The sequence below is a fragment of the Artibeus jamaicensis genome, unplaced genomic scaffold, assembly GCF_021234435.1.
Source record: "Artibeus jamaicensis isolate MK-2021 breed Jamaican fruit bat unplaced genomic scaffold, CSHL_Jam_final scaffold_369, whole genome shotgun sequence".
NCBI lineage: Eukaryota > Metazoa > Chordata > Mammalia > Chiroptera > Phyllostomidae > Artibeus > Artibeus jamaicensis.
In genome coordinates this window covers 43,295,049-43,318,830 of record NW_026522042.1, presented here as the reverse complement: position 1 = coordinate 43,318,830, position 23,782 = coordinate 43,295,049, and the positions used below count along the sequence as shown (strand labels likewise).

The 23,782-nt window shown below is 37.8% G+C and overlaps 1 protein-coding gene across 1 annotated transcript; it reads left to right on the top strand.

Annotated features, from left to right (window-relative positions):
* Positions 1 to 279: 279 nt before the first annotated feature.
* LOC119052074 (survival motor neuron protein) lies at positions 280 to 22,028 on the top strand. Its single transcript, XM_037149067.2, has 10 exons — positions 280 to 401; positions 7,130 to 7,201; positions 8,806 to 8,925; positions 9,799 to 9,999; positions 10,147 to 10,302; positions 11,422 to 11,526; positions 12,858 to 12,968; positions 15,931 to 15,981; positions 20,688 to 20,713; positions 21,694 to 22,028. The coding sequence occupies exons 1-8, from the start codon at positions 324 to 326 to the stop codon at positions 15,976 to 15,978; spliced, it is 891 nt and encodes a 296-aa protein (XP_037004962.2). The 5' UTR covers positions 280 to 323; the 3' UTR covers positions 15,979 to 15,981; positions 20,688 to 20,713; positions 21,694 to 22,028.
* The last annotated feature ends 1,754 nt before the right edge of the window (positions 22,029 to 23,782 follow it).

Sequence of the window (23,782 nt, the reverse complement as noted above, 5' to 3'; positions counted from 1 at the left end):
AGTTATCTCTGATTATTATTGTATTGGTTTACCCATGTTTTCTAAATCACCTGCAATGGACAAATAAATAAAATTTATTGCTCAAAATAAAAATACCCTGTTAGAGTCACTCCACAACTACACTAAAAAGTGAAATCGAAGAACCGAGAGAATACAGAAAAGAAAAACAATGAAGGTTACTCCTAGAGCGCGCACGGAATTCCGGCTGGCGCCGCGGTACCCTTCAGGCCACCGTACTCTTCCGCTCCCAGAGGTCCTGGCGGCGGATATTGTCATTCTCAGAGGCACGCAGCGCACACCGTGCAGCCATTCGCATCCTCGCCATGGCAATGGGGGGAGGAGGTGGTGGCAGTGCCCCGGAGCCGGAGGACTCGGTGCTATTCCGGCGCGGCACGGGTCAGGTGAGATCCTAGACGACTCTTCCTCCCCACCGCCCACAGTGTGGGTTCCTCCCAGCTGCTAGCGGAGCCCTGCGCTTCTTCCCCAGTCGCAGGCCAGGATCTGGCCAGTCCGTTTATTGCAGGACGTTGATCCTCCTGTTTCTACATCCTTTTCCACTTGGGAACCTCAGCAGCAAGCTCCATCCTCGCACCGCTTGGGTGCTCTAATGGATTTGAGCCGAGGCCCTACTGCAACTTTTTGTTTTGTCTACCCTGACTGGTGTGGAGGTAGGCCAGAGTGAAGCAGGGAAAACAGGAGTCTATTGAAATGGGCCAGACTTAGATGAGGGTGTTAGGTAAGGAGAACAGGGTACTTGGATTCTAGATGTACAGGTATTTCGAAACCAGAGGCAACAGTTATTGCATATGGATTCAATAATGGACATTTAAGAGGAAAGTTATCAGTTATTCCTGATCAGGGAATAACTTTCCTTATCAGGGATAACTTCAAGATTGTCCCAAACAGTTGAAAAGGTGAAGTTAGTTGCCGTCTACAGATGTGCTGAGATGGAGAAGGCGGCAAGTAGAGCAGGTTTATAAAGGAGAAGATCAAAAACTAATTTGGGGTCAAATAGTAGGGGTAAAATCTGATTGGAGTGAGTCTGGGGGCGGGGGGAGGGAATTCAAGGCAACATTTATAAACAGTTTAAGGAGTTATATTGTAAGTAGAAAGTAGAAAAATTGGCCAATAGATGGAGGGGGTAGTGAGATAAAGAGGATTACTTGTTTTTTGTTTGTTTTTAAAATGGGAGAAACGTGTTTCAGCATGTTTGTGAGCTGATAGGAAAGATCCTACTGGATCTTTGACAATGAAGAGTTGCTGAAGTAGTGTTTTAGAGTAGGTAAGAGGAGACAGATTTGGCCTTTGTTAGGAACATTGACAATGTGGCAAAAGGTATAAGTACAGATCTGGTGGGAGACTGAAACTTCTCTTTTTCTCTGTTGCTGTGCTGCCAGTAAAAGAAATAAAGATCAGCTAGGAGTGAGGACAGAGCAGGTGTTGGAGGTTTGAGCAGAGAGAAGGTAAAAAGTAGGCCTCGGCGAGAGTGAATAAGTTTTGGACTAGGGATGTATAGTGGAACGTTGCTAAACAACATTAAAGGTCTACTTGAGTTTAAAAGAGACTAGATGGCACGATTGTGTTTTTCACCAGCTAAGTTCACTTTAGGTTTGTGAGGGCAGGCACAGAGTAAACTAGTAGTTGAAATGAATGGGATTGTACAGGCACTCCTCCTTTTATTGCACTTTACTTGATTGCCCTTTAGGGGTGTTGCATTTTTTTCCAAACTGAAGGCAAGACTCACTACCTACAAAAACATTACAACTTGCTTTATCATAATGCTCACTTTATTACGGGGGTATGGAACCAAACCAGCAATATCTCCGAGGTACTCCTGTAGTTCATACTGAGTACATATGAAGAAATGAGAGGGAGAGGTACAAGGGAATTATCTTAATGATTTACCATGGAATTTAAGCTAAGAAAGGAAGTGAGGATATTAGGACACTGTCAGACAGTTTAAAAAGTGAAAGGGTCAGTGTTTTGCTATTCCTAGTGAAGTAGAATGATTGTCATCATCAGACTACTAGAAGGAATAAGTTGTAGATCCTGGAACGTGTTGGTTGGAGAGTAGGATTTGTGGAGAGTTTGTAGTTACTGGTTATAATATAATAAAAGCAGTATATGAGAACTCCATTTGCTCTGCATTCTTGCTAACACTTGGTGTGTCAGTCTTGTGTTAATTTTAGACATTCTAATAGGTGTGTGGTTGCATCTTGTGATTTTACTTAGAAGTGGGTAGCTGAGATTGAGTGATATAGATCATTGGTAGAGAACAGTTTAAAGACCTGCAAGCATAGGGTATTGGAAGGATCATCTACATAGGTTTTTAAATAATCAAGAATTATGAGGAGTCATGTTGGAGAAAGTCCTGGGATGGAAATCTCTGGGAATGAGGAGGTATGACCCAGATGGCTGTAGATGATTGCAGTAAGCGGGGTAGCAGACAGTAGACTCTCTTGACAGGATTTTTAAAGCTAGGAATTTTGGGGAGGAAAGAGGAAGAATAATCTGGAAGTGGAAGTGAGGAGCAAAGAAGATTTCTTCCCCCCTCTGGAACAGTGATTTGAGGCACATGAAGGAGAAAATACTTCATTTGAGATGGCCGTGAGGAAGGCAGCATCCTCGGAGAAAGCCAGATTTTAGTTACAGCAAGAAGATGAAAGGAATGTTCAGAGAAGAGGTTAAAGATGTGGGTTCGGAAGTTTATTGGTTACTTAAGAGAGCGCAGTGGAAGTGTCAGTAGTTGAAAAGTGGGAGAAGATGGCAGAACCTGAGGAATAATTTCAGAAACCTTGGCTATTGTTGGTGGCTGAGAAACAAACATCAAGGCAATTGTAATGGTCCATTTCGGTTGCTGTGTAACAAATCACTCAAAAATAGCTTGAAATAATATCATTTTATTATTTCTCATAGTTTCTGCAGGTTAGGAATTTGTGAAGGCCTTGGTGGGCATTCCTCCTTGAAATCTTTCATTTGATTGCATCCACATGTAGCTCAAGCTATAAGAGCTGGGCACTGCAACTAAGGATTGGCAAGCCATTTCTTGTCTTCATACAGTCCTAGGGCTTCTCTATATGGTCTGGTCTCGGGGGTGGGCTCGTTTGGATTTCCTTACATCTCTTTGTAATCCTCATCCCTCCTCATCTGTTCCCAGACAACTGCTGACCCACTTTTGTCACCATAGATTTGCTTGCATTTTCTAGAACTTTATAGACAGAAACTAGAATTTTATAAACATTGAGTCTTTTTTCTGTGGCTGCTTTTAGTGAGCATAGTTACTTTGGGTTTCATCTATTGTGTTGTGTATATCAGTTGTTCATTCCTTTTTATTGCTCTGGTATTCCATTGCATGAATATACTAAATGTGTTTATTCATATTCTTGTTCACAGACATTGGGCTGTTTTCAGTTTGGGGTTGTTACAAATAGAGCTGCCATGAGTATTAGCATAGAAGACTTTGTATGAACGGGTGCTTTTCTTTCTCTTGGGTAAATATCTATGGACATGTGCTTTTGTTTCTGTTGGGTAAATACCTATGTCATTGTTTTAAGTCTAAGAAGCTGTCAGACTTTTTCAAAAGTGGTTGTACCATTTTACATTTCAGCCAGCAATGTATGAAAGTATATTTGCTTCACATCTTTGCCAACGATTGTTTTGGTCAGTCTTGTACTAATTTTAGACATTTTAATAGATGTACATCTTGTTGTAGCTTTAATTGGCATTTCGCTGATGGTTGATAATGTTGGCCATCATTTTATGTGCTTATTTGCCATCCATATATCTTTTTTGGCAAAGTGTCTGTTCATATCTTTTGCCCATTTTTTAACTGGTTTGTTTTGTTTTTGTTGAGATTTGAGAGTTCTTCATGTATGCTAGATACAAAACCTTTATCAGGCTGGTAATTTGTAGACATTTTATACCAGTTTGTGGCTTGTTTTTTTTTGTTTTTTGTTTTTGTTTTTTTCAGTCTCTTGACAGTGTTATTTAGACAGAAATTCTTAATTTTGCTGAAATCCAATTTTTCAGTCTTCATTTTTGATGGTTCTTTTGTTGCAGGCTGTCTAAGTTTGCAAAGATTTTCCTTTTAAATTTTATAGTTTGAAGGTTTTACATTTAGGTCTATGATAAAGTATGAATTAATTTTTGTGTATGGCTTAAGATACAGGTCAAAATTCATTCTTTTGCATAAGGATTTCCAATTGACCAGCACTATTTGTTAAAGCTACTGTGCTTTCTTTGCTAAATTGCATTTGTACCCTGGTTGCAAATTAATCATGTATATGGGACTGTTTCTGACTCTTGATTTCGTCGTACTGGTCTATTTGTCTACCTTAGTGATTAAAACACACTTTGTTGATTATTGTAGCTTTAGAGTGCACCTCAAAGTCAGATAATGTAAGTCCTTCAACTTGGCTTTGCTTTTCCAAAATTGTTTTGGCTGTTCTAGGCCCTTTGTATTTCCATTTGAGTTTTAGAATCAGCTTGTCGATTTATATATTTTCTTTTTCTGTTAGGTCTGCAATTAAGTATATTTGATGCTAACAGTTTTGGTTTCTAACCTAAGTTTTCCATGGTCATATCTTGCTTGGATGAAGCTTATCTTTAGTAGATTTCTCTGGAAAGGTGAGTGAGTACAGTATTCTTAATGCATTTTAAACTTAGTCTTACTACTGAAGGACAGCTAAGGATATATATGAAATCTTTGGCTCATATTTTTTCCCATAAATTTCTATGAGAAAGTCTAATACTAACTTTTTCTTTTATTTTGTAAATAACTTGGCCTTTTTGCTTAGAGGCTCTGAGGACTTCTTTTTTAGAGGGTTGGTTTTGTTTTGTTTTTTAGCTTTTATTCAAGGGCTCCATTTATATAGATGTTAAATATTCTTTGCCAATTGTTTATATTTAGCACTTCATTTTTAATTTTTACTCTTTTGGGGTTTTTTCCTATGTCTTCACTGGTACCCCTTAGATTTTCCATCAAATATTTGTTATTTTCACTTTTTAAAATATTTTGTCTTTTTGCTGCTTTAATTGGGTGAGTTCCACTGCCCTGTTCTCAACCTCACTGATCTTTCCACTTTATCTAGTCTGTTGTTGAATCCCTCTAGTATATTTTTCAGTGCATTTATTGTATTCTTCAGTTCTGTGACCTGTTTGCTACTGTTTTGTATTTTCTATCTCATTATTGTAGCTCTCACTATGTTTATCCATTCTCCTAAGTTTGGTGAGCATCTTTATGATTATTATTTTGAACTCTTTACCAGGTACCTCACTTATCTCTATCATTAAGATTTTTTTTTTTTTTAGTTTTGAACATATTTCTCTACTTCTTTATTTTAGTTGACTCTGTTGGTTTCTGGGTATTACATAAAACAGCCACCTCTCCCAGACTTCGAGGAGTGGCCTCATTTAGATGAACTTTATCTTTCAGTCTTGCCCTAACTCTGAGTTGTCTCTCAAACCATTGTGTACAATGGCTTTGTGTACATTGTGTCTGTGTACTCAGACAAATATTTGTCTGAGTCCCAAGGGTGAGAATTTAAATTAAGTCAGTAGCTAAATGGAGGCTAATTGGAAGCCAGACCCTCAGGCAGCAGTTTTTAAAGTATGCAAGCATATATAGGCCTGTGTAACTTCCCCTGCTGGCCACCAGAATCAGGCGATCTGAAAGTGTCCCCTAGATGCAAGTTGCAGTGATCAGGGTGCCGGAGTAGTGTGTAAGCTCATTTCTGGAAGATAATAGTGAGTTGCAGTGAGGCGGAAGGAAAGAATGAAGATGGTGCCCCCAGCTGGAGTAGGGTGGAAAGCATGAAGACGGCAACTACAAGCCCCTGTCCTGGTTAAGTAACCCAGCAGGTTCCTAGGTGTGAGTTTAATTAGGTGCCTGCCCCTGATAGAGGGTGAGCCTCTTTACCTTAAAGCCTGGTGCCTGTCTTGGCTGCTTCTGTACTGGGCTTCTGGGGCAGGCGATTCCTTTAAGAGCCTTTACTTAGTTTTCTATTCTTTGTGAGTCTGGTAGATGTGAGCCCCCTTGGTTTTCAAAGCTAGGTGTTTTGGGGGCTTATCTCAGTATAGGTCTTAAAAGTTAGGATGTCCATTATGGGGTTCAAACCCTTTGCTCCTCAGGGAAAAGCTTCTGGCCTTCAGTTCCTTCCCAGTTGTGGATCGCTGCCTGAGGGTTGGGGTCCATGGTGAGATTGTATCTCAGCCTCTCCTACCTGCTTTGATGTCAGGTTTTTTTCTCATTTGCCCAATGTGTAAAAGTCACTCCACTAACTTAGGTATTTTTCAGAGGAAATCGTTCTGTACATAGCTGTAGATTTGATGTGTTGGTGGGAGGGGGTGAGTTCAGAATCAGCCATGTCTTTGTCTTGAACTGGAGAAAATCCATTCCTTTCCATTTAATTTAAACATTTATTGTTTTATTGTTTGTACTTCACATATTAATATTTGATTGTATTTTTTATTCTTTTTTGTTTTGCCTGGCAGTATGTCCTAAATCCCTGGTCTTCCTTGAGAACAGGTAGCTTGATTTTATACTCTCAATGATGAGTGATTAGTGGTAGTGGGTGCTCAAAACTGTTTTTTAATTGAATTATGTTGAAATTCTATTAAGCATTCATTAAATTTAAATTCAAAGCCAGAAATAATTTTTACATCTTTTCCAGATTACATAATATGAGACGTTTTCCCACTAAAACTAAGCTCTTTATCTTATCCTAGATTTGCCAAATACACCCTTTATCTGCTCTTAGAAAAGATTGAAATGTGGTTACACTTGGACAGATCCACTTATGGTGGGTAGACTGGGCTTAAACTGTGGAGCATGCACTTCACGGCACACCTCTCAGGACATTTACACGTGTTTAGCCGTGGGGGTGATGCCACATAATCTCTAAGCAGGTAGGCTTCTAGTGGTTACGCTTAGGATTTTGGGGGCTTATCTCAGTATAGGTGTTAAAAGTTAGGATGTCCATTATGGGGTTCAAACCCTTCGCTCCTCAGAGATTATGTGACTTATTTTTTGGTGTAATTTTATGTTTGGATTAAGATGGCTCTTGGCACTAACATACTTTTTTTTAATGAAATCGAAACGTGAATTGTTTTTATTCTTCACCCTTCCCAGAGTGATGATTCTGACGTTTGGGATGATACAGCACTGATAAAAGCTTATGATAAAGCTGTGGCTTCATTCAAGGTATGAAATGTTTACCTTTTTCTTAATTGATAATATTTATAGTAATTGTTAAAGTGCGTATTGTTTAGTTCTAATTTTGAAGATTAAAATATAACATAGGTTAAATTAAATATTTTCCTTTAGAAGTTCGAGGGTAGCCTATCTACATGTCATCTCCTAGAATTTTAAACAATTGTTCTTTTTAATGTGTTTACATTGTGTAAAACTATGGAAGTCATCTAATTGAGATTAGTCTGAATTATAATTTTTAAACAGTTGAATCTTTATTGAAATGATGATAAATAGTGGTAGTGCAGTGATTAATACTTGTAAAGGCTTTAAAATCACTCTTCTAACTGCTTTACATTTGTTACTAACTTCATCTGCCCCAGTCCAGTTAGTTGCATATTAAGTCAGATGTTCCCGGTAGTAGGAATGAACAATTCTTGAAGGGGGTGTAGTCTGTTTCTATGGCCCAAACAAGACATTTACACAGCTGCCCGGCAGCACCCCTTCACCCACTGGTAGGGGTGTTTGGTCACACTGAGCACCACGTGCGAGCCAGCAGCAGTCCAGGCAGAGCGTGCACTCGGACGGAACCCCGAGCACAGGGCCACTCCCTTCCTGTAGTCATGCCCGTGCCGTGAGGTGGAAGGGCCAAACCTGTGTCATCCGTGACGAGGAACTCTAACTTTGTCGATAGCGTGTGTTCCCATATACAGTTAGACTAGAAGCACACTAACGCAGGGAACCAGAGAGCTCTGTAAAATGCCGTTGAAAATGGGGCCAGTGTGGGATAAGGTGTGAGTGATGTTGCAGAGGAAAGTGGTCTGGGTAGAGGAAAAGAACCAATTTGAGGGAAAATTGTTTACTGTTAGTTGTGTTGAGTTTGAGGTAAATGTGAAGATATAAAATTGCTCATTGTAAATGTTGGCTCGAACTAAAGAGAAAAGTCAGAGCTGTATAATAGCTTTGGAAGTCTGTTTGCATAGAGGTTGTAATTGAAGTAATAGCAATATAGGTGATCATAATCAGGTCAGTAAGGGCGGCGGCTTTGGTCGGAAATGCCTGAGTTTAAGGCTTGACCAGAGAAGTAATACAAGCACGGGCCATGCATTGGTGTGTCATCCAGACTGTCATGAATATCAAAAAGGGAGGTGATGGACAGAGTCCTCGTGTGAACAGCTGAGAGTGAGGAGACTTGATTAAAGGGTGTTTTTTGTTTTCCAAAGAAATAAAAACAATAATTAATTTTGTTTGTGAATCCTGATGGTTGGTTACAGGCCATCTCCATCCACATGACAGCAGCTGGGGTGGCTCACCTGGGGGGTGAGGGATCAGCTCACAAAATTAGTGCTGACTTCTGCTAAGAGCTCAGCCAGGGCTTTGTCTTCAGGGCCTCTGCTGTTCACCTGAGCCTCTTCACCATGAAGGGGCCTTTGGAGCTGATAAGCAGGTTTATTGTGGTGCTTTGGGGAGCAGTTTCTGTGGTGTGTGGGAAGGTGCAAGGAGAAAGTAGAGGCTATCTAAGGGGGTGGGGCCTTGAGACCAGCTTAGGATGACTGAATTATATTGTGACTTTGAATCATTTGGTGACCTGTACGTTTCTGTTCATATTTTCATAGCATGCTCTAAAGAATGGTGACATTTCTGAAGCTTCAAATAAACCAAAAGGCACACCTAAAAGAAAACCTGCTAAGAAGAATAAAAACCAGAAAAAGAATACTACGACTTCCTTGAAGCAGGTTATTTTAAAACATTGAGATTTAACTTCAGAGAATTTCTTCCTATTGTTTATAAAATAGTATAAAGTATCTTTAACTTAAATGATTAGTACAGTGGTTTCCATTGACACATTAATATTTCTAAAACTTAAATTTTATCGTTATTGTTTATTGACATTCCTGTCAATAAAAGTATAAGGAAAAGGAAAAGTGTAAGTTGGGACTAATAAGCAGTAAATTCAGGACAGTGTTTCCTTTACTGGGGAGGTAGGGGGAAGGCAGTGCTATTCGGGAGGACCACCTGAGGGCCTTCAACTGAATTGGCAGTGTTTTACTTTTTAAACTGAGAAGTACGTATCCTTTTTTTCCTTCAAAAATCCTAAAAATACTAATACCCAGAAACTTAAAATTCTGACTAGAGCCCTTTCTGCTATTTAAAATCATAGATCTGGAAGTTAAGTATTTCAGTCTCTCATTAGTCACTTTAGTTTCATTACCAAGGGGGAAGGGAACTAACATTGGTTAAGCATTTGCTATATGTCAGGCCAGAGGGGCTGGACACTTCATACCTTCCCTCCTTTTATTCTTCATAACAAGTTATCGAGGTAGATTATATTATGTCCACTTGACAGGTGAGGAAAGTAGGACTCATGAAAACCTGTCTGTGATGATAAAAATGGCAGAATTTATATGATAGGATTATATTGTGTTTCTATTGGAATTCACATTTATATATTTTGGGCGTCAAGTTTTTTTCACTGTTTCATTCTGCCTTCCAGATGGGTTAACTGCAGACTGTCCCCACCATCCCCTCCCCCACCCCAGCCCAACAAAAGTAATAATCTACCACCTTGAAAAGAAATGTGTGCATGTATCTGTGTTTGTTTTTGTTAGTGGAAAGTTGGTGACAGATGTTCTGCCATGTGGTCAGAAGACGGCTGCATTTACCCAGCTACCATTGCTTCGATTGATTTTAAGAGAGAAACCTGTGTTGTGGTTTACACTGGATATGGAAATAGAGAGGAGCAAAATCTGTTTGATCTACTTTCCCCAACGTCTGAAGTCGCTAATAATATAGAACATAATACTCAGGAGGTAAGGACACAAAAAATAGAATTCTTGGAAGCAGAGACTAGATGAGAAACTATGTGGTGTAGCCAGTTGTCAGTTTGATCCACTGAGGCATTAATATTCCTTAATGATGCCTATATAATAAAAAAAATGTTTGTTTTTTTTTTTAAGAATGAAAATGAAAGTCAGATTTCAACAGATGAAAGTGAGAACTCCTCCAGGTCTCCTGGAAATAAACCAAATAACTTCAAGCCGAAAGCTGCTCCGTGGAACTATTTCCTCCCCCCACCGCCCCCCACACCACGATCAGGACTGGGACCAGGAAAGGTAACTGCTACACAGAAAAGTTTCCCAGGAAATAGTTAATAATATTGAAACATTCAACAAATATTCCGACCTTCCATTAAGGAAATTATAGATTTTCCCATGAAACTTTTGTAGCTTTCCGTAGGTGGCATAAATACACACTTAAGAATTCTTCGGGAAGGAAGTGGTAGTAATGCAGAATGGTTTATAATGAAAAGCTTTTCCAGCTACTTTTATGGAGTATTAGGTATTAGACTAATAATTTAGTGAACTTAAGTTAGAAAGTATATTTTGTCAGCTGACTATTCTGATAATTCCCCGAGTCACTTGTGTAAGATACTGAAATTGCAAGTGAATACAGTATTTACATCTAATACATGTAGAGTCTTGAAGGGCTCCCAGGTTGTTTTATAGAGGAAATGTAAATACTGTTTTTCTTTATGCTTCTGTTAGTTATAAGAAACAAACTGACCTAAAAAGATCTGTACTTTAGGTTATGTCACGGAGCCCAGGGAGGCGTGGCTCTGTCTAGTTACGTGTGAAGCAGTGATTTCCCTGGAGGTCATGGTATTCAGGAAATCATTTTTTTAGGTAGAAATGTCACGCATGACTTATTAAAACTTTTCCTTAAGATTTTCTGTGAGATCTTTCTTGAGATTTATGTTAGTTTCTAGAATGATCAAGCCTATTAGTTTATGTATGTGTGTCTGTATATATACATATATTGCTTCATTGGTCTTGGGGCTGATTTCTCTTGTTAAGTAAAAAGTTTACTAATTTTTACATTATGTGCTCAAAGTTAGCATATGCAACTACTAAAAGGATGTCTATAACAAGATTATACAATCTAAGTAATGAAATTGTGGGGAATACAGTGATTTATGATTGAAATATCTTGCTAAATACATTCTTGATTAATTGGGTAATAAAAATATTTTCTTACTTTGATTTTTCTCCTTGAATGTGTATAGAAAGGAAATGAGAAAAATCTAGATTTATGATTCTGTTTGACTTCAGCATTTGGTACATGCAATTCTATTAAATCTTTTTGACCTTTTATTTTAATTTTTTGACATTCAGTCTTTTTTCCCTGTTTTCATATTGTAATCGGTAATTCTTCCCATGAAATACTTGTTACAGTCAGGTCTGAAATTTAATGGCCCACCACCACCTCCACCTCCTCCACCTCCACCTCCACCGCACTTCCTCTCGTGCTGGCTGCCTCCGTTTCCTTCTGGACCACCAGTGAGTGCAAAAGGGATTCCGAGTTCACTGTGCTTTCATACGTAGTTTGGGGTTTAGCAGAACATGGTGATTAGGAATGTCTTTTTAAACCATCCCTAGGGCCAGGTTTTAATGGTTAAAATTTGAACTAAACCTTGGGTTTTTTAATACCCTTCTCTACCAGACTTACTCCTCTTATTGCCCCAGCTCTTAGCCCTGTATCACCTGCTTCCTTCCTGGCAGAAATTGTATCTTACTCTATAGGGAGGTAGTTCCTATTTGAAAAGATTTAATTACACCACCCATAAGGACTTATGTTTTCTCCTTCCAGGTATGCTTGGGTGTTAGCTTCTGATCCAGTAGACTATCCGGATAGCTAACGGTAGACTTTCAGATAACAGCAGTAGGCAAGGTGCAGAGACACTTTTTAGCAAACTGCGTTGGGCAGGGAGCAGTGCAGGTGTTCTACCCAAGTGCTTTACTTGAATTGCTATTTCGGTGTTTGTTTGTTTGTTTCTTAAGGAAAACCATCAAAGTGTTGGGTTGGCCAAAAAGTCCATATGGTTATTTCCATAAAATAAAAGACACATTTTTCACTTTCACCAATAACTGTTGATTTGGATATTTTGAGTATGTTAGCTGACTCCCAAATGGTATAACGTTGACTGTTATTTGATTGTTAACGACTTCAACTGGTCTGCTGACCATGGAGCATCATTCAGTGAGACATCTCCAGCACGAAACTTTACAGATCACTTTTGAACTGTTTGATCAGTCACAGCACCTTCTCCATACACTGCACAAATTTTATTTTTGCATTTCAGTTGTGTTTTTATCTTTCTTGAAATAATATAGCATAATATTTTTAAAATGTTGCATATTTTCTTCTATCTTCAATATTAAAATGGCTACACAAAAATTCACCAGTTTTGATAAGTTTTTTTAAATGCACACTGATACAACAGCTGTCACTATACAGTCTAACACAACTGTTTCCAATGCCATTAAAGACCACTAGGGGCTACTAGAGCCTTATGGAAAACACCAAATGAACTTTTTGGCCAACCCAGTATTTATGCTTGTCTTCCAACCATGGCTTCATAATGGAACAAAAAAATAGTTCTTAGAGCAAAATATTTAAACATATTTTGTGCCCTATTATCTTTTGAATGTTGTTCAATTTAATTTTGTTGGTCTTTTGTTGTTACTGTTTGGCTTTTCCCAAATGTCAGATTATTTAAAAATTTTAAATAGATAACATGAATTTAAACATAGAATTAATATCCAGCATTGTCTCCATAAAATGCATCTCCAGACTTCCCATTTTAAAGTGTATTTTTCTCCATTTCCAGATAATTCCCCCACCACCTCCCATATGTCCAGATTCTCTTGACGATGATGATGCTTTGGGAAGCATGTTAATCTCTTGGTACATGAGTGGCTACCACACCGGTTACTATATGGTCAGTGATCACCCAGCACCTTTTCCCGACATTGTGGTTATGTGACTTTGTTGTGTTTGTGATTAAAAAAATAATTTGTTATGTTGAGCGGATCCTAAGGAGGATCACCTTAGGATCCCCTACCTTAAAGTTTAAAAAGTACAGCTTTTTGTTTAAGGCTTATATTACTCTTCTGTTGTCCCCACCAAGTGTAATTGTAGTGCATTTAAAAATCCTTCATGTTACTACATCATTTTGATTATAGGCTGGCACTCAATCTAACGAGCCACCCCAGCCCGGGCCCCATTAATATTCTTTTTTAAAAGTTACTCTTCAGCCCTGGCCAGGTGGCTCAGTTGGTTGGAGCACTTTCGTATACACCAGAGTGTTGGGGGTTTAGTCCCCCCTAGTCAGGGCACATGCCTAGGTTGTGGGTTTGGTCACTGGTCAGGGTGTGTATGGGAGGCGGCGGATCGACGTTTCTGTCTCACATTGATGTCCCTCTCTCTTTCTGTCTCTCCTTCCCTTTTCTTCTCTAAAATTGGTGAAGCATATCCTCAGGTGAGGATAATAAATAAACATTCATTGAATTCTAGAGAGAGAGAAACATTGATGTGAAAGACAAATCAGCTGCCTCCTGCACATGCCCCAACGAAGGTTTGAACCTACAACCCTTTGGTGTACGGGATGACGCTTCAACCAACTGAACTACCCAGCCAGGGCAAAGCACCCCTTTTAATGACCAGAAAGACAATGAAAAGTGACAAAGTAACAGTTTATTTGTTTCAAGACCTGTTATCTAACTATCTAAGCTTTCTTCTTTGGCACTTCAGATTTCTCTGCATACTTTTTAACTATGAAATATTTTGTAAATATGTATAATTTATATAAAGTTTTGACAGAATTTATGTTTATTTTCAAATTTTTTAGACAGAGAAAAAGAGTCAAGTGCCATCCATAGCACTGTTACCCAGATTCACTATATTTTGGGGGTATTTTCCTTTTTAACTTTTTTTCAGGTTCATATTCTGTATAGGCTCATGGTTTTGTTTGTCAGTTTTACTGCAGCCTTAAGTACATGTGGATCTTAACTGTTTTCCACTTTGCTAGCTCTAGCAGCAGTTTAAAAATATGAGTGTAAGCCCTGGCTGGTGTGGCTTGGTGGATTGAGTGCGGGCCTGCGAACCAGACAGTCTCGGTTCGATTCCCAGTCAGGGCACATGCTTGGGTTGCAGGCCAGTTCCCAGCAGGGGACACACGAAAGGCAACCACACATTGATGTTTCTCTCCCTCTCTCCTTCCCTTCCCCTCTAAAGATAAATAAAAAAAATGAATGTATTGTACTGCGGTATTAGAATATATTTGACTTGCAGGGTGAAATAAATGAAAATTAGAGTTAACTAAATTATATTTTTTTATAACTATAATTTTATTTATTTTATTTATTTTTTTAAAGATTTTATTTATTTATCTTTAGAGGGGAAGGGAAGGAGAGAGGGAGAGAAATATCAATGTATGGTTGCCTCTCGTGCGTCCCCAGCTGGGAACTGGCCCCAACCCAGGCATGCGCCCTGACTGGGAATTGAACTGGTGACCCTTTGGCTCTCAGGCCAGCACTCAATCCACTGAGCCACACCAGCTAGTGCTAAATTGTATTTATAAACATTCTTACTTCATGTATTTGATTGCACTATGTTTTTAAAACCTAGCAGATTTTCAGTGGCCTTTAACCGTGGTCCCCATAAACAAAATGCAGGTGTTTCCGTGTCATTCACGTGTCCGTGCACCAGTTTGGGGAAAGCTGTCTTGTCCAGCATAATTCGCCAGAAATTCAGAGCTAACGTATGAGTAACTAGTTCCAGAGAAGTGATCTTTACTTTTAGGAATATTATTTGCATATCTAAATTAATTAAAATAAAAACATATGCTTATATTCAGAAATATGAAGAAATCACAGTTTCCTAGTTTTTGTATTTTTTTTGTCTCTTCAAAAATTTTACCACTAAAAAGCAGCAACTACTCATTGTCATGTTTTCCAACAACATACTTGTCAGACAGCGTTGTCCTCAGCTAACAATTCCTAACCATTGCTCCACAGAGGCACCTGTGATGGGCAGTTTGCTGCCTGTTCCCATAGGAACAGCCAGAAGGGATTTGGGTTCACCTCTTTACTTCTGCCTTTTCTCTTGGTAGACATCCCAAAAGAATGCAAATGACTAAGAATAATGTTAAGGGAATAACATAAATTGGTTATAACTTTGATGCTCATTAGTAACAAATTGCTATTAATATGTCTTATGACCTATAAGGTATAGATGAGTAGTGAAATTGAGAGGTGTTATACATATAGAAAACATTGAGGCCAGGATGTTTGGGCTAGGTCTGACCAGAACAACAAATATTTATTGATTTTTTTTAACTTCTAAAGTGTTTTTGTTTAGTAGTACTAGTTTTTACTGGTCTTATCTTAATAAATGAGCATGACAGTTAGATTTTTTAAAAGATTTTGTTTATTTATTTTTAGACAGAGGGGAAGGGAGGGAGGAAGAGAGGGAGAGAAATATCAGTGTGTGGTTGCCTCTCGTGTGCCCCCTACTGGGGACCTGGCCCCAACCCATGTATGTGCCCCGACTGGGAATTGAACTGATGACCCTTTGGCTCTCAGGCCAGCACTCAATCCACTGAACCACACCGGCCAAGGTAACCATTAGATATTTTGATGAAAATAGGTATGTGAGTATGCTCTTGAACATCATTGGACTGAGATCAGCATAAGTGAAAGAAGAAAATTTCTTAATTATAGCCTCAATATATACTTTGGGATCACTTTTAAAGCACCTTGGAGGGCTATAAACTTATTTCCCAATGACATTTATTTTGTCAAGTAGAATGAGTAAAATATCTCATGTGAAACAAAATGTTTATGTACATCTGTATACAATCTGTATGCTGTTCTTTTAATTTTTTTTTATTTTCCTTATAGGGTTTCAAACAAAATCAAAAAGAAGGAAGATGCTCGCATTTTAATTAAGGAGTAAGTGCGCCATCATTATAGAAGTGAATCTTTTGTGTAAATTTTATAGTTTGTGGAAAACATTTAAAAAAATGAAATGTTAAAAAGTAGAAAAGTTAATATAAAACAGTATTAAAGACATTTTGATGCCAAAACTATTTGATAAAAGGTGTGTGTGTGTGTGTATATATATATATATATATATATATATATATATATGTATGTATATATATATATTCCCTCTGGAATTCTCAGGTTATCCAGGTATCATTTCACCAAATACTTGGTGGTGGTGTGGAAAGAAAAACATACCGTACTTTTCAACCAAGAGATCCTTAGAGTCAGTAACGAAACTGCATCACTGTGGTCAGCCAGCCAGACGTGCCTTTTGACTGGGGAGGCGGTATGGAATGCACCGTTGCCCATGAAGTGCTCTGGTCAAAAAGTGTAGCTAAAATTTAATCAGGCCTTTAAGATGGACTTCCCCATGTACCAGAAGTACTGGGGACAGAGCAGCAAATTAAATGATACCACACACACACACACAATGATCAGACAGCTCCGCAGTGTGGAATGTTGTAGAAGGGAACTGGCATTTCTGTAAAAAGTCATTGTCGTGGAAGAAAAAATGGCATGGAATGGGTTACTATTTTAGTTTAAAAGTGACTTGAAAGACAGCCAAATACAGTGTGGCACATTTGATTGGACCCTGGTTTGAAAAGATGTGGGGATTGAGGAAATTTGAATATGGACTGGATTTTAAATTATATTAGATAATTATGGCTAATGTTATGAGCTGTGATAAGGGTATTACAGTTTATAGAAGAATACCTTTTTAAATTTGCATACTAGAGTATTTACAAGTGAAGTGTTATAATGTTTCTTTATAAATAGTTAATCTTCCCACAAGGACATGCTTATTAAGTTTAGACAGGGGGAAGGGAGGAAGAGAGGGAGAGAGAAACATCAATGTGAGTGAGAAATATCGACTGGTTGCCTCTTGTATGTGCTCTGACTGGGGCCAAACCTGCAACCTAGGCCTGTGCGCTGACCAGGAACCCAACCTGTGACCTTTCTGTTTATAGAACAGTGCACCAAGTATATATGGCTGTTGAATCTAAGTGATGGGTGTGTTTATTGCACTGTTTTTAATATTTTCTGTATATATGAAAAATACATAATAAAAATGCTCAATATTTTTAAATTGAATTAGTAAAAGCTATATGTCTATCATTATATCCCTTTTCTATATGTTTACACTTTTGGTCCCTATTCATCTGCACGACTATATGAATGCCATCATGTATGTGTGTGTGTGTCCCCACTTAACATCACATTTTTAATGCTTTTACTTACTCTTTTCGTCAGATTGTCGACATGTTATGCCATTATTCCTTTAGTTCAGTAGCATTTGGCATTCTGGGCAACGTTATAGAAAATACCTCCTTATATGTAGTCATTCAATTCTATTCTGTCAACCTTAAAGTAAACTGTGTTGTGAGTGTTTGGAAAAAAATATATGGATATTATGGTTTTGGGTAGATGTTTCCATGAAAATAAAAAAAAATGTTTTTTAGAGAGAGGGGAAGGGAGGGAGACAGAGAGGGAGAGAAACATCAACCAGTTGCCTCCCACATTCCCCCAACTGGGGACCTGGCCTGAAACCCAGGCATGTGTCCTGACTGGGCACTGAATTGGCAACTTTTGGATTTGTGGGACAACCCAACCCAGTGAGCCACACCAGTCAGGGCTTGAAAAGCATATTTAAAAATATATATATATTTTAAATACATATATTAAAATATATGTTTATATATATTATATTTAAATATATTTTTATATATTTAAAATATATATTAATATATTTTTTAAAATATACATATTTTTTTCAAAATGGGAGATGCATTTCTGGGAGGGCATTTTTTTTAATGACATAAATCACATTTGAAAGTATAATTGCCAGCATTTCATTCTTTAATTAAAGTCTTTTTCATTCAGTTGAAATTCTTCAGCTAGGTTATTCAGACTTCGGCAAGTCTGAAAAGGTGAGTAGGAAAATTAGGCAGGAGGTGAAGTGGATTAAAATCTAGGCGGAGAATATACAAAGCCAGAGGCATCGTATATTTTGAGGCCCAAGGTAGCTCAAATGTCATATTACTGTTCCCAATGCCACTTAGCTTTCATCTGTCTGTCCTCTGTCATCAGAGGCAGACAGATGTCTGCAATCTCATTCTGCAGGTTTGCAGTGTCTGGCACAGTTTCTTGCTTACAGCATAGAATGGAGGGAATGTCAAAGAAGCAGGAAAACGGTAAATGGGAAGAGGTGTTTTCAGATCAGATCTGTCACCCACCATGAAAGGTTAGGCATCAGTTCAACTTCTTGCTAGTTTTAAAGAAGACTTTCCTATAAACAAATCCTACAAGTAGGTGAATGGTTTTAAAAGTTAATTGTAAGGGAATTTATGTAACATCTTGAATATGTCAAGTAGTATATTTGGGATAGCTTTTGTAGAAACTAGTTTTTGAGGTTTGAAAATCTGATTTTTTAATTTTGATTGCGACACATAAATTTACCTTTTACATTTTAAAATGGTGTATGAGTGTGAGCTGAGCTATATTCCACTTTAAATAAAGCCTTGGTTTCCAGGCAGAAGTCAGGCTAAGCAGTGTACAGAGCATCAATGAGTTTTGGGGTTTACATAAAGACTTACGGTTAAGAGTAAAAAAAAAAATTTATAAATGTTGGTTTCAGTAGACTCTTAGGTAACTGTTAGTTTACATTTTTATTGTAAAGGAAACTAGAAATTGCCATGTGAAATTTTTCTTCCCTTTAAGAACAGTTTTTGGGGTTTTTTTTTGAGTGACTACTCCAGTGTGCTAGGTGTAGTTACTTCATTTAATCTTTATAGCACCACTGAATTAGATACTGTAATTCTTCCTATTTGACAAATGAGAAAGGCTCATGGAAGTAAAATGACTTGCTTTGGGCCACACAGTAAATGGCTGAACTCTGTACGAACCACCCAGAACCTCTCATCAGCTCTCAGCAGCCCACCTCACCCCAACCCCAGGAACTGCTTCTTCCAGGCTTTGTGGACTTTTGTCCTACATACGAGTAATTTAGGGTTTGGACAAGGACCTAAATGGAAGCCCTACACAGATTGCTGGAGATCCTTCTCTTCAAATTGCTCCTCTTTGGCCTTGCCTCCTCAAAGTCCAGCTGCCTCTTGCAAGGCCCAAACTACAGTCTGTTGATTCCACCCGGAAAGGACAATACTCTTCGCTCAGAGTCCCCCTCGTGCTGCAGTGTGAAAATTGTGTCTCGCCAAAAAGGGATGAGAGTGAAGCTCACGTGTTTCCCTTTTTCAAGGATCTTACCCTTGTGCTCTGTTGCCTAGTACCTGAAAACAGTTATATCATTCAGGGTGGGGCAAAAGTGAGTTTATAGTTGCTCAGACAAGAAATACTACAATAATTAACAAGTAGTAATACAAGGACAAACCTTGTTTCGTGTACTCACAACTGCAAGCCCATTTTTGCCCCCCCCATATGTTGTGCCCCATTTTATGAACTGAGTCAGGAAAACAAGTACACTACCAGCTGTTCTCCCTGTTTTTTAACAAGTGTTTTTATCATTTTCTTCATGGATGTGTGGTGCGAAACAATTCATTGCACCACCCTTCCCGTTTTGGGACAATTAATTTTCAGTTGCATGTTTTCTGAAAGATTAATTCATTGCAGCAAGTTTTCAGCCTTTTTCATCTAATTAAACTAATTACTAAAACTCTGTGGCACACCAAAAATACACTTTTTGCTGATCTGACAGAACATAGATCTGATTTTGATTCTTTTACACCAAATGCATATTGTTCTGTTGGTAGTTGTCGGTTTTTTATTTGACAGTCCAAGGGGAAAGAGGCCAGTGCCCCTGACTCAGTAGTCAGGTACTGAATGTTTTAAAAATTCTTGCGGCGCACCAGTTGGAAGTAGCTGGTCTACTGTATTGTGGTGGTTATGACACTCTATCCTTCCTTCTCAAGTATGTAAGATTAATATGTTAAATTTGGGGTTGTTAATGATACATATTTCTGGATGGCAGTAATCTGTTTTTGGCTTTTTTGTTTAACACAGTCCCACAGAATTATTTTTCTGTATTGATCATTGATTTTGTATATTGGACTTCAAATTCTAAATAATTCTGTAGATCTTCAATGTAGTCATATTGTTTTACCAAAATAATCAACTACTTCATAATGCCCTTATTCTTCATACTTATCTAATTGTTAGAGTATCTACTTGTTTAAGAATTTTTTCATTGTTATTTTTTATAAAATAAAAGTTTTAAAATTTGAATTGATACTCAGTTTATTCCTTTATTCTTTTGTTTTTAACTACATTGTTGCTTGTATTGTATAGCAGTCTGACAGGAAGATACATTTAAATGAAAATAAGACACAGAACTCTCTTATGCTGCCTGCTACCTGTGTGCATATAATATATTTACATACATGTATCTGCTTTATCATCTCAAAGTGATAGTCGAGATTCCTCTGAAGAGGGACCAGAAAGCAAAGCCATGGGTGGGAGACTTCACAGAATACCCTTTTGTATTTTTTCTATTTTGTGCTGTGTACATTTATTGACAATTAAAAAATAATATGTAATTAAAATAAATCAGGAAAGATGTATCATTGTTCTTTTAAACTTTTAATTTTTTGTTTTTATAGGTAATTCATACGATATTCTTGAACAGGTCAGTGCTTTTTCCTTAATATTTCATGTTTATATTGAGATCCATATCAGCATATTAAGCTCTTATTTTTTAAACAGCTGCAGGATATTCTTATATATTGATGTATATCATATTTAATTAAGCTCTTATGGACAGAAGTTTAGGCTTTTTGCATTTGTTTGCTATTTAATTCTTCACTCATGATTCTTTTGCCTAATGCTTTTTGTAGATAAACAGATACATCTGCAAGATAATCTAAATAAATGGAAATAGAATCTAGAATTTCAGTCTGGAGTTAGAATTGCTGAATTAAAAAGGATATGCATTTATAATTTCAATAGATTTTTGTTAAATTACTCTTAGTAGAGATTGTATTAAATCTCTACTAAGTGCCACAATAGGATACGATACCCCCATTGTATCAGAATCTAAAATTGGGTTGAAGGGACCCGGATGATATCCCAAGGATTAATTTCTCTCTACTTTTTAAATACGTTTTTTAAATTCCTTATCAATTATTTATTAAAGTGGCTATTTTAAGACCATAAATTTTCCTCTGAACAGTGTTTTAGTTATATTCTATAGATTCTAGTATGTAGAATTTTTACAACTTTCCAGATACTCCAAAAGTTTGTTTCAAACTCTAGAAATGTTTAATGCTTTGATTTCTAGGTATTTAGGAAAAATTTCTAGTTTTATTGTATAGTTGGAGAATGTTGTTTGTATTGTTGTAATCACTATTGTTTTTAAAAGGATTTTGATCATTGTTTTGTAAAAAAGACAGATCAAATACCAGTGTTCCTTAAACCTTTAAAAAAATATTCTTGCCTGTTCACTCTTCCAAATGAATTTCACAATTTGTCTATGTAACTATTCTATAAAGATTGAAGTTAGCGTTACTTAAGTATTTTACCAGATTTTTATTCTCTTTATGGTTTTTATAAGAAAATAGGCTTTTAAATTTCATAATTATATCAAGACTTTCTTCCTTTCAAATTAAGGTGCAGCTCTCTCCCAAGGAGAAAAGAGTATTTTGATGTGCCCTGGTGGATGTGACTGGTTTTCCATCATTTTCTTCATGACCACTTGGCTGAGTGGCACGGTCATCTGCATTTGCCCTTGGAGTATGTAACTCATTCTTGAATAATCAGCTAGGTGTTTCTAGGGAATAACCAGTTTGAATAACTGAACAATGGAAATGTGAGTAATTAAAAGAAACTCAAAGCACATGTAATACAGAAAAGTCAGTCTGTTCACACATTTGTATATTGTAACTTTCTTAGTATGTTAAGCTTTTTATTAATGCCTTTAAAAAATAAATGATCAATTTTTTTAATCTTGACTATCTGAATGTTTTTCTTTGGAATACATATGGTGACGTAGAGTTTGTAGAAAGAAAACTACCCCAGGTAAAGGGGTAGTATTATAAAGGTAGAACCAACTGTAAAACAATATTGCTAAAAATTCATGGTTAAACAAGGCCTAGCTAAAGCCGAGTGTCACAAGAACTGGACCTGGCCAGCAGGAACCAAGGCTCTTGTTTCTTGAAGGGCACATTGTCGTTCGCCTCCCTGCACCTTCTCTTGCCTGTCAGCATCTCCCTCCTGGCCCCCTCCATGTGCTCATCATGCATACTGCCTAACAGGTTGGCCAAGCCATGCTGTCTTCATCACTACCTGGTAGTTCCATCTGTCCATTTGACTGGATCTGGGTTCTCAGTGCAAATTCTCAGGAAAGGCTGGAGATCATACTGTTTCAGTTTAGTCTAAGGTTTGGTGTCCATGGCACCTGGGATTCTTTTAGTCCATTTAGCTGTGGGAGAAGAGGCTAATACGGTAAATGCCTTCTCTTTCAGAGATTTTATGTGGGAAAACCAAGTACGTCTAACATTGTCAGTAACTGCCCAGTACGTAGTTATAGAATAAGTGAATATTCGATATGTGGTAAGTTTTGCAGAATGGGTTCTATAGCTTAAGCTTCCTAGTGCAGGTTAAGTCTTGTTGTACCATTTTTTATGACAATCAGCCAACATTTTATACATTTAGCATATTTTCAGTGCCTAAATATAAGCTGGGTTAAATTTAGTTATAAGGACAGCTTGCTTCCTAAGATATTTTTGGATGTTACTTGCCTTAATATCTAATACAGTTGGAGAATGGTTACAGGTTGAGGAAGTTACTCACTTTAGCAAATCTTATTTAACTTTGTGTGCTAAGCACTATTCTAGTTTCTTGGAAGACAGCAGTGAACAAGACATGAAAATTCCTGCTTATAGTGGTGGGAAACAGCTAGTAGTGAGCAAGTGCACTGTGTAAGGTGCAGATAATGATCCATGCTGTAAAAAGTGAAGCAGGGAACAGGGTTAGGCAGAGTGAGATTGGAAGTGGGGATGCTTTTCTAAAAGGTTAGGAAACTGCTCATTGAGGCTCATTGAGGTGACATTTGAACAGGGATCTAAAGGAAATGAGAGCTACTCACATATGTAGAGGAAGAACCTCCCAGGCAAAGAAAATGATGAGTGCAAAGGCTTTAAGATGAGCAAAGAAACCAGTGTGGCCGAGTGGAAGTGAACAGAGAAGAGATTAAAAGAGATGGAGGTAAGACAGGTAGCCAGGGTCAGGTCATTTGTAGGTCATTGTAAGCTCTTCAGCATTTACTCTGAGTTGGGAATTCATTGAGAGGTTTTGAACCAAAGGTGTAGCATGATTTGATTTATAAAAAGAGGCTTCTGTGTCCTGGCTGGTGTAGCTCAGTGAATTGAGCGAGGGCCAGTGAACTGGTGGTGAATCCTTTTGGTTCACCACCAGTGAACCAAAGGAGTGCGGTTCAATTCCTAGTCAGGGCATATGCCTGGGTTGCAGGCCAGTTCCCAGCAAGGGATTCACAAAAGGCAACCATACATTGATATTTCCCTCTCTCTCTCCTTCCCCTCTAAAGATAAATAAATGAAATCTTTAAAAAAGAAAAAGAAAGGAGACTTCTGGCTGCTGCTTTGAAAATAGGTCAGCCTGCACTTCCTGTCAGGATGGCATTGTAGCCAGACATGGCTTGACTCTTACAACCACATCGAAATTACAACTGAAATATAAA